We start from the raw sequence: 12,103 nt of genomic DNA on the forward strand, positions 1-12,103 counted from the left end.
TTTAGTAAGGTTAACCTTAACTCCCATTCTTTAACTTTGTACTAAGGTTACCTTAGTGGCTTACGATCACCTAAATGCTTTGTGAAAGGAGGTCCCGGGTACCATTGTAGAAAACAACCATAGCGCTAAGGTGATCCTAAGTCCAATACCTCAAGACAGGCTTACGATAACCTTGTTTTGTACAACGGCACCCTTTAACACCAATGCTTTTCATGTCTTCAACAAACGAATACCTAAACAACAACTACAGTATGATACTAAGTCCATGTGCCTAAGTCCATGTTCCTCCTTGTTAAAGGAATTCAGAAAGACCCTTCACGAACGGGCAGTTGCATACATCAATATCGACGTAGCTGTCCAAGGTAAGCCACTGGGATTTAAACACTTAGGAGCCTGAAAACAGCTGCATAATCAAGACAACGTGTTTCCAGATACACGAATAATAAAATGCTTTAAAACCCTATTTAAGCCGAAGTGCATCGTCTTCATTGGTCGCTTAAGACGATATAACTTATTGACGATGGCGGAATCAGAGAGGTATCTTGCATTGGAATTTTGCTTTTCTGAAAACCGGGTTATCTCCCTAATAGCTGGCTGATAGTGTATTAATTTCAATTCCATTCTGATACATTATTTACAGATTCGCTTTAGAAAGGACGTCGTCAGATCAGTCTCTTTCTCTGGCGTTACGCAGATTGTTTTGTAAGTCCGCCAAAGGTGTTCGAATGGACCACTGTGTTTGTGCCTTATCTTCAGTGCGTGATTCAAAGCCATGGCAGCGAATGGATCGAGGGTATTGATAATTTTAGAGCCCCATAACTACCAGGGTTAAAATTAGTCCTCCGCAGTCAATTCTTATCGTAAAATCTAAGTGGTTCAGGTGGTCTGGCTCAATGACTTGGTTGTTGCAATCACGAGCGAGCAAGTATGGTTTTACGCCACTTTTAGCAATATTCTACCAATATCACGACTGGGGACACCAGAAATGGACTTCACAGTGTTGGTTGATGCAATCACCACACCCCATTTGAGTAGAACGATGGACATACAGTCGGTCATTGGAATGTCTTGTCCAGACTGGATTATTTAGAGACAAAATACTTTGAGGACACTACAAGACGTAAATTGTAAGACCTTATGTTTCAGCCAACTTCTCTCTGTCTACCTCAGGAGCTCCACTGATGTATAAAGTATTATACGATGCAGCGAAGAAGGTGAGACAGTGGGATTGTTGATTCAGAATCAGCCCATAGCAGTATTTAACGTCATTAATAATCATTTAACGTGGCAATGATTGTGTTGCCGTTGATGTTCAATGGTATGTATGAACCCTTACGTGCACAAAGAACTTAGTTAGGCACCCCTGACATACCTCTTGATTCAATGAGCAATGCTCTTAATATACTGAAGCACATGTGGGTCCGTCATGTGCAAAAAACGAATCCTCCTGTACAGAAGCTGGAAGCTGCTTTACACATGGAATATCACAGACTGCCCCATCCTAGGATCAACAGGATGACAAGTTAGGCACCCCCAGGCACCCCCTGACATATCTCATGATTCAATGAGCAATGCTCTTAACATACTGAGGCACACGTGGGTCGTGGTTGGTTCGTCATGTGCTAAAAAGGGATCCTACTGTACAGAACCTGGTTCAGCTGGAAGCTGCTTTGCACGAGGTATATCGTAGACAGCCCCATCCTAGGATCAGCAGGATGACAAATAGGTGTGAGGATGAGAGTGCTGGCTGTCATACAGTCACATGGAGGTTTCACTCGGTATTGACATTGAATGGTGAAAGACACGCAAAATGATATTTTGAATGTTCACATTCAAAGATAAATTCAACATTTAACATTCCCGGGCAATACTTGCACATACATGGTTTTGTACGAAAATCAGTGTTTTTTAAAAGTGAGCAGTTATCATTATAGATTTAACTTGGGTCCCAATCATATTGTCATTTATGAAATAAAGGATCATGCGGGTCAGAGAAACTGTTTTTTGATCGTGGTCACCACATACGTTTGGTGTACCTGTTGAAAACTTATCACACAAAAAGAAGGGGTGTTTAATTAAGTTCTTCGCATATAGTTTTTGTGAAATGTTTTTCCTGTATAATTCCGGTCGGTGAGTCCAGGCAAGTGTTCCCTTTATGCATTGGTAAATGACTTGAAAGTCTGCAAAAACCAATTCGTGCATATGAACATTATCTAGGTTCCTAACCCTGACATAGACGAGAGGAAGCGAGGGATCCTGACTGTGTATGACAAATGGCTGCTGAACACGCCCTGGAAGGATGACTACGGGGATCCCAATCCATTGTAAATACTGCCAAACCAATACACAATTACTTAGTAGATCACAAATACAGGAAGTTTTAAATGATTTATGTAGGATTCTTGCATTTTTAAGAGGTAATCGTGACATCATTAACGTCTGACAACTAATGCTTGGCCTTGCCACACAGCCGGTTTTGTGAATTTATCTTTTTGCTTTCTATTGTTGGTGCAAGTAGCTATTTTCTATGTCACATGTAAAGAATCGGGCAACAGAAAGTTTGAATTAAAGAACTTGATTTGGAGAGGGGCTGATGTACCCTCGATCCTTGTTTCTGTTCTTTGAGCCCGAACGAGGGGAAAACAAACAGACATCGAGGGTACATCAATTCATGCACCACGAGGGACCAGTGAACAACGTATGTATCTTTCCGAACACCTCAAAGCTGTTGATTTTGAACTATTTGAAGCATGGGTACCTGATCGTACACTTTCTCACAGGTGTTGTCTTTCTCACAGGTGTTGTGTCGCGGTGTAGTTCCCGTTCTTAATATTCACAGGGTCTACATTCGAACGTTTTGTCAAAGTTATTTATTGGAATACTAGGCAAATCTTTTCGTTGCCATCGATAGATTGTGCAGACGACACACGAAAAACAGATTTAGGGTTTTTAGGGTTTTATCCCTTCCATCGATTTGCATTACTTTCCGTGCATCATTTGTAAAGCAATGTTAATCGAGATAAAGATACCATAGAATGAGTAGCCATTGGCAGTGGGGTACCTTACAACTAATAGAACAGCGCTTAGCAAATCAGAAAACATCCATGTGTGAGGTAAGATAAATGTTTATATGTCTTATCTAGATAAAACGGAATATTCTACTTCGGTCTCATGATTCGCTGTGCAAGATGCCCTCCCTAATTCGTTTCGGTCCCCCCATGTTATTTATGAGTTTGTCGACATTGTCGTGCATGTAGGCTTCACTTACGTAATACACGTCTGAGACCTGCTGAACATTTAAGGCGCATTTAAACCTCACCCCCCTCGCTCACTCTGAAAGGTTTTTGGTTTTATGACAATACAGGATCATGGGGCTGGGATCAGGCAGTGACTACGCTTCTCTCCTCCAACAAACAGGGGTAACATCTGTCGATCTGAGTCACACGTTTAATAAGGTAAGTACCATCCCACACGGAAGTTCAAATGTGAAAGCGTTTACCACCAGAGCTAGCATGTACATATATCATCGCTAACATTGGGCCACGACGTTTACAGTTGTTGGAAAAAAATATCCAAACTACAAACAAAGCAACATTTGGGATAGATGGATGTATCATTTTCAGTTACCCATCATAAATTTTCGCGTCTGTTAAATACATTATAATGTCAAACTAGAATGAGCCCTAGATATGTAGTATACGTTCACTTGGACCAGTATGGGGGTGGATGTAAATGTATCTGCAGCACTTACTGTCGGACTGATAGATGAGGGGATTTGAAATAAACGAAACAATCACACACAGATCCATCAATCCATCCATCCATCCACACACACACACACACACACACACGCGCGCGCGCATTTATTTTATTTATTTCATTTATTTTCAGACAAAATATTCCATTCCGTTGTATCCCCTCTATCATTCAATCTACGAGACCTTTTATATCGTCAAGAAAATAGTGGATCCTAATTTTGAGGTAAGATTTCTGCCGTGTCTTGATACAAACTGCTCTGCAAAAGAAGGCATGCACCCATGTTTGGTGATAATTCAGCATGAAACAAACATGATTGTTATTCCATGGTGATCTATTAGATGTAGGTGTCATGGTTGTTTTTTTTGTACCTTACATTTTCAGCCTAGTAATCATTGGGTTTCTAATCTACGGATCAAGCGTATTACACTGGCAGTAGAAGCATTTTATTGTGTGACACTTTTTAGTGTCTGTGAGGAAATGATAATGACTGTAACGAAATATATAGTGGCGTTCAATAAGTTTTGCAACTTCGTTATAAAAGAGACTTACATGACCAATTTTTTACTTGTATTTTTCAATATAACATCCCTCTATCTCAATACACTCATTCCATTTTTCTTTAAGGCATTTGATACAACTTTTTCAGAAGTCTTCAGGTTGTCCCACTAAACACGCCTAAGTGGCAGCTTTGACATCTTCGTCATCCCGGAAGTGCCCTCCACGTAGGGCAGATTTCACGCTCCTGAACAGGAAGTAGTCGCTGGTGGCTAGGTCTGGACTGTAGGTTGGGTGACTTAACTGTTCGAATCCACATTCACGTATTGCAGCCTGAGCAACTCGAGACTTGTGAACTGGGGCATTGTCGTGCAAAAGCAGAACACCACGTGACAACACCACGTGACAACACCACGTGACAACATTCCATGACGTTTCTGTCGAATGGATTTTCGCAGTTCTTGCATTAAGTTTATATAATGTTGACCATTCATTTTAGTTTTGTGTTTCAAGTAATCAATTAATAATATGCATTTGGCATCCCAAAGGATAGTGGTCATAACCTTGAGCGCAGATGGTTGAGTGCGAAACGTCTGTGGAGGTGGGGAACTGGAGTGCTTCCACTGCATGGATTCCAGTTTAGTTTCAGGGTGCCAGTGGTGGGTCCATGTTTCGTCACCTGTCACCAGACGGGAAAGAAATCTGGCTTCATCTGCATTATAGAGATCCAGGTGCCCCTTACAACTTTCAGTTCTTTCATGGCGATCTTGAGCGCTGAGGTTTCTGGGTACCCATCTTGCAGACACTTTGGACATTCCAAGATAATCATGAATTATCGTTTCAACACTCCCAACCGATATCTGGAATTACAAAGACAGTTCTGACACTTTCACTCGCCGGTCTGCTACAATTATTTTCTCTGTAGCGGCGATAACTTCCGGTTGGGTGACCTCTGAGGGCCTGCATGACCGTGGTTCATCGTCTTGCTGTCCCGCTTGAACTGAAGAGACCAGTGACAAAATGTGGACACGCTAGGGGCATCCTCTCCCATCACATTACACATTATGTATTTCTGTAGCTTTGCATCCTTCCTTTGTAAGAAACTTTACTACAGCGCGTTGCTCATGTTAGAGGGAATCAATGATTATGGATACCCCTCGGTCAATGGAGTAATTATATCTAAATTATTGTTATGTCTAGGAATTGGTATGACACGTGTCAACATTATGTTTTAACTAAGGCAACCCCTGCTAGGAGCTGACACTGTAAATGTAAACACAAATGCCCCGATTGCAAAACTTATTGAACGCCCCTCGTATCTACTTCACCTAATGCCAGTTGATAATATGAACACGTACTGAATCTCGTCATACATAGTTAACTGGTTTGTTGTTTCACACACGCAGGCGCACCGGGCAGTTGCTCGGGTAGCATTGGAACTAGCAAGGTCACTGGCAGATTCTCTCATACTCCCTCTCGGAGTAATGGACTACGCCATGGCTCTTGGCAGATATAAGGCGACTTTGCATTTGGACTATTCTTCCGTTATGGACGGTGTGCTTGATATTGGTGAGATGTTTGTACAGTTGGAAAATGAAGTTATTAGATCCTGTTTTCCGTCAGTTTTCTTTGACCTTTTGGCACAGAAATCGTTTAGTCTCAGCTGTGTTACGGCCCTCTCCCCTGTCGCTCTCTCTCTCTCTCCCTCCCCACCTCTCTCTCTCTCTGTTAATGGTATTATCTCGTAATATGTTATCTTGACAGGGGTAAAGCAGAATATGTACAAACACGTCAGTTTTATAGCATCTTACTGATGTTGTAATATGATTCTATTACTGGCTTGTGATCTATATTGCCTTATGTGGCAACTGCTTTAGCTAATAACATGCTACTTACATTTTCCCAGTTTCTGGTGTCCCCCGCCGTGATACCGCTGGGATATTGCTAAAAGCGGCGTAAAACCAAACTCACTCACTCACTTACATTTCAGATCAACTGACAGAGGTCATTTTAAACTTTACAATGGAAGCAAAGGCCTTTGAGCAACGAGTGCAAACTATGAACAGAAACGAGTAAGTACATGTATTGCAGTAGGAACACGGTTATAGAAAATCTTTCATTCATTTTCCTTACAAAAGGTCACATCCATACCACTTCCGTGGGACAGTGAAATCATGTTTTCATAAACGGCTAGTAAATGGGGATCAGTTTGTCACCTGAAATTAGGCTCACTTGGTCATCAAAATTAGATTATTTTACAGTGGATGTTTGGATTTGGGGGTACTCCATTCTCATGACATCAACCACGAGGACAATCTCCGTTTGCGTGTTGCCGACTAGTGGACACAGACCAAGACGCTTTACCCCCTGTGTATAATACATTTAGTACAGCATGAGCACAACATACCTGAATGTGTCTTCCCTGAAACTGTTAGCTTTGTGGATTCATATTTCACCGATGTATACACTAACATTTGTGTAAAGCATGCTGTTCCTTGTTATGCAGCCCCTTGGCAGTGCGGGCTGTAAATGACCAGCTGATGATGCTAGAAAGAGCATTCCTTGATTCAGAAGGTCTACCAGACAGAACACTGAAGAAGTAAGCCTGGCACAAGAATTTCAGAAATTAGATGACGCAGCTACTTGTAAATTTAACTGTTATTTTGGACAATTCACTTAACATCTATGCTAACTTTATGTAATATTGAAGTACATAAACATCGCAGATGGTATACCATTAAAACAGTAGAGGATATTCCAGTTTTTGAGCATATCACTAGCCAATGCCAATGCATAGGAGAAAAATAAAAAGAAACATATATACATGCAGATAAAATATTTCCAAATGGACTGGAATAAATTGTCACATTTTCCCTTTATTTCTCTTCATCCTCTATTTCCTCCTTGGCTTCATCAAATTAATTTTATCAACATTGTAAAACCAATATCCTTTACTTTTAAATTGTATATTATGCCTATTATAGTAGCTGAATCATTGCCTCTTGGGATGAAGATTGTACGGGCACTTCAAATGTTCCCAGGACGCGTATACATGTCTCCTTGTTGGGCCACATTGCTCTCATATGTAACAAATGCAGTTTGGGTGCGGTATTTGTCTGATTGAAAGTCATGACCACTTCAGTACTTTAGTCATAGATAAACAGGGCGAGATATTGCCTGTGGGTATTAAAAATGATTGGATGGAAAAACAGGCCCAAGTTACCTGAGATATGACCTTAGTGATGGCAAGGTCACAGGTTCATTGACGTCAACAGGCTGTTCACGTCATTACCGTTGGGTGACGTCAGACAACAAACATGTTTTATGCAAACTAATTGAATGGCGGGTGCTATGATTACACTTTCCTCGACCACCTTGTGTCGTCATTGAGTTATAGTCATTATGTTTTACGCCATTTTTCCTACCAATGTCATGCCAGGAGACATGAAAAATGAGTTCCACATATTTTGTATTTATGTGGGAAATCGCACCCCGGTTTTCAGCGTGACGAGCGAACGTTTTAACCATTAGGTTACCTCACCGCTTCATATCGTCACTGACTTTCTTTGATGCACAAGTTCCGTGACCATATTGCCTTTTACGACCATCTGAACTTTTTCCGGCAGATAATGGAGGCTGACTGTTCTCTATCGATATTTCTATACTTCCTCTTAATAAAGCAGACGTGAGGTGATAAGTGAATTAATTACCTACAGCAATAAACCGTGATAGCTCACTCTGTATCACCCTTCTGTTTTGCAGACACATCATATTCGCCGAGAGCAGTACCAATTCCTACCATGGAAGCAGCTTCCCTGGACTCGTTGATCTTCTTTTTAAGCTTAAAACACAGCCCAATTCTCGCGAGACCTTGGAGAGAGTTAAGCGCCATTATTCAGTGATACTTTTTACCATCCAATCAGCTGCATCCACGTTACGTGACGTCACCTCTTTTATACCGAAACATTTTACATAACTTTGACATACGCTAGTCTATAAGAAAATGGTGAGATGTACAACAGCCTCATACAGCAAAACCTTGCTAATCCAGAAAAGAAAGCTCAGAAAACAGAGACCGATGTACATGATCATATATTTACCATCCATCAGAATAAAAAAGCACATTCGCATTGACTTGGTAGAAAGTCGTCGTCCGGAATAGCAAGGTTCCCCTAGTATAATGCATTGTATTCTATTTATTTAAAAGTTAAAAATAATGAACTTTTGAAACTAAGAAAATTTTAATGCTGTCGGATATATTTGATAATATTCGGGAGATGTTATTATTTTGTCTTTTCACATAATTCGTCCATCCTGAAAGATAAGTATAGCGTTATATTAAAAAACTTTACTCTTTACTTGTCTACGTCCCAGTTCCCATTGGAGAAGTCAGGATCCGCTAGACTTGGGTTTAAATCCCAATGTGGACTTGATTATGACCGTTGGTGTGTCAGTACTATTAGCATCATAATTAGGCAAAATAGAACACACCATTGTCTCACGAGGATCTCAACCTGACCAATGAAATACTGTGTGCAGAGCTACATCACAGACATATATTATATGGTACACCGTTTATTCTACCAATGACAAAAGCAGGTGTAGTAAAAAATATGATACATTCAACATGTCCGTTCTCAAGAGGTGTATAGGGATATGAATAAAAACAACCAACATATTTGTACCCTGTACATACACAACATGGTGTTAATTTAGATTCGTGAAGTTGACACCTGAATAAAATCATGTTGCTCATATCGTTTGGACGTTTTGGATTGTATAACACTCTGATGATTAATTCCAGTATAGTTGGATAGTTTGTGACTCATGAATATATGATAAGATGTGATTGGAAAGTGCACTGTTTTTGCAGGGATTTCTTGTCATTTGGGAGGATTTGTCATTGTATTTATACGTACTGTACAGTGTGCGAAATATTTCCAACGTTTGCTAACCAGTCGGACTAGCTGTGACTAAAGGTTACTAGCCCACACAATGATTCACCAGCTCGAATTAGCAAAAGATTTTGAATTAATAAATAGATGAGAATAGGATATTGTCGGCATGACACAGGTTTCACCATTAAGTGATCATCATTAATATGATGAACATTTGTTCATAATGTGGCCATGATCGAGCATGATTTAAACGTGTATTCGGAGAGAGTGATGTGTTTACAAATTGACCCCATGAAAATTCTCTAGCCAGTTGGGCGAGTGACTGTGGAGATTTTACTGGCCGACTGGAGTTTTACTAGACACTGGCTTGCGGACCAGTGGCTTTTTCGCACACTGGTACAATACTTTCTGTTGACATACTTTGTTTCATCACACCTGACCCCCTGATATTAATATAAACCTGTATATGAACATGTTTATGACTTATTCTGTGCATTGTACATATTTATAGCAATGTGTGCTGTATCTGCTCACTGTGTAGAGGCGGCTGTATATAAAAGCTGTAAACTAGTTATGGTTGTGTTTTTGTGTGTGACTCTTATGGTAGATGTTCCGGTTGAATATATGATAATTATTTAGTCGAAAATAAACTGCACATATTGGATTAATGTTTGTTTGTGTTTGCGAAGTCGGTTTATGTAGACTTTAACGAATTGACGCCTTTGTACAGTACTCCAAGTCAAAAAGGTCTTAGTATGTCTCTGCTTGCAGTTAAAATTCAACTTATTGTTCGTTTGAGGTGGATCCACAGAAGCTGGAAGTATCATACCGGTACCGTTTCATGGACAGCTGGAAGCATCACCATTAAAGTAGCGTTTGCAATACAGGTCTCTGCGAGTTTGGTAACACCACCTCCACCCCCAACAGTGGTATACATTGGATATCCTGATGGGGGTATAGACAAAAAGAAGAATACTGTCTTCTTTATGAAATGGCTCGACTTTGAAACCTGAAGACAGGTCCTTTCCTTTTTTGTATTTGAATCCAAAGATACATAACAATCCGTACAAAGATTTATTGCTGGGTCCAGTAAACGTACCACCAAAGCTCTGTCACAGAGTGTCCTGTCAAAACATTTGATTTTCCAACTTAGTATACAATATCCCATGCGTCAAACTTAACGAAAAATTCCATCCTTTGATAAATGGGGTGTTAACTGTCTTTCAGAGGTTCGGGACAATTTGTCAAAAAGCAAAAAGTAGACATACCCATGGGCTCCTATTATGCTCCTCTCCTTGCTGATCTGTTTCTTTTTGCGTATCAGTCAGAATGTCTGCTTGGGTTGGAAAAACAGGGCATTAGGCCAAGAAGTTTTATTAAAACTTCCGGTATATCGATGGCTTGATATCGTTCAGTAGCTATCAGACTGCCAATTCCGTTGCACTGAAGTACCCTCCCGAACCTGAAATTAAGTAGACAATTGATATCGTGTCAACTGTTTCATATGTGGATCTCGCAGAAAGATTTGTGACCAGAAAAAAGAACTAAATGACGAAAGGAATGATTTTAAGTTCCCAGTGGTCACCTTTCCTTTTATGTCCAGCAATAATCCAACAGCTCCACCACTGAGATACAGTTGGGTATGCTCTGTTACCTAAGGGTTCAAACGGCGTCGTGCCACTCATGCCCAGAAGCTGCTCGATCCAGGTTACATCACTGGACATGTTTCGTTAGTGGATGTTTTGTTCTTGGACAGTGTGTTGTGCTCGCAAACGCACTACGCTTCGCGGAAAAGATTTCCATGCTTGTACCTGATATAAGAACAGTTCGTGATTCTACAAAAGAGTATGAGGGCTAGGTTAGGAGGGTTATGACATTGATTATGTAACGTCTGTGTGTTGGATGTTGAACGGTTGACATATTAGAAATTAGATGAGTTGGTCATAATCGGACCTCAGTGGGATATTGCCAGTGTGGGGTGTCTTACACTCGTTAGTTTATTGTAGACAGACAATTGTGGGGAAATAAAATTTGGGGTGGGAGAAATGGAATTTTGTTTTGTTTTGTAAATTCCACTGCAAAACAATCACCCAAGGCTTCGGTAAAGCTTTCAAAAGGTTTTGTGGTTGACACGTGGAGGCCATTTGATGCATCAGTGACCACTATGATGTCCAATACAATGTCCTTTTTGACTTGCACCATTCGTTCCTGAATTGTTTAGGTGAACATTGTGTAGACTTCGCATTTGTTCATGACCGGTGTCGCGGATTGGACAGCATACGCTCACCTTTTGGAGAACACCTGGTATCATACTATATCATAGTGATTTGTAAACACATGCTCTGCCATTGCCATGGTGACAATCAATCGATTGTCTGGTCCAGACTCGATTTGTTTCCAAACATCATCGTACCGCTGTAATACTGTCGAAACAAATATGATCATGGTTTCTTCACAATTATACAATCGACCCACCTTTCTTATGAATGTAGAAAGGGTTTTGTCGCATGTATCTGTATGGAGTGGATCGATTAGATGAATGTTATATGACTCCAAATCATAGAACTGAAACTGTTTAAAAACATAGCGTTTTCTTCTCTGGTGAAGAATCTTGATGTTTATCTAGATTCATGTCTCAGCATGGAGCAACACATCATTCACGTGTGTCGTTCCTGTCTCTTCCATCTCTGGAACACTGGCGCCATCCACCATCTCTTAACAGCTGATGCTGCTGCCACGCTGGTAAGATCCCTCATCTTATCCACACTGGGTACATATCTCCCACACTAAAGTAACTCCACTGGCTTCCCATTCGAGAACGAATGCAATTCAAAACATTGTCTCTTGTATATTCAGCACTAAACAGTTCATTGCCCTCCCACATACAAGATTTTATAACACCCTACACTCCAGCGCGGTCTCTCAGATCTCAAGACAAAAATCTTCTCAGT

General features: G+C 40.6%; 1 protein-coding gene across 1 annotated transcript in view; it reads left to right on the forward strand.

Annotated features, from left to right (window-relative positions):
* The window catches only part of LOC137294200 (N-acetylated-alpha-linked acidic dipeptidase 2-like), a 24,407-nt gene extending 14,591 nt beyond the window's left edge, over positions 1-9,816 (forward strand). Inside the window, exons 10-18 of the mRNA XM_067825200.1 lie at positions 299-362; positions 1,147-1,214; positions 2,218-2,324; positions 3,365-3,455; positions 3,892-3,981; positions 5,661-5,823; positions 6,245-6,326; positions 6,761-6,853; positions 8,017-9,816. Coding sequence (XP_067681301.1) covers positions 299-362; positions 1,147-1,214; positions 2,218-2,324; positions 3,365-3,455; positions 3,892-3,981; positions 5,661-5,823; positions 6,245-6,326; positions 6,761-6,853; positions 8,017-8,230 — 972 coding nt within the window. The 3' untranslated portion in view covers positions 8,231-9,816. The remainder of the gene's footprint in view (positions 1-298; positions 363-1,146; positions 1,215-2,217; positions 2,325-3,364; positions 3,456-3,891; positions 3,982-5,660; positions 5,824-6,244; positions 6,327-6,760; positions 6,854-8,016) is intronic.
* Positions 9,817-12,103: the final 2,287 nt, after the last annotated feature.

Source organism: Haliotis asinina, chromosome 8 (assembly GCF_037392515.1).
Source record: "Haliotis asinina isolate JCU_RB_2024 chromosome 8, JCU_Hal_asi_v2, whole genome shotgun sequence".
Lineage (NCBI taxonomy): Eukaryota > Metazoa > Mollusca > Gastropoda > Lepetellida > Haliotidae > Haliotis > Haliotis asinina.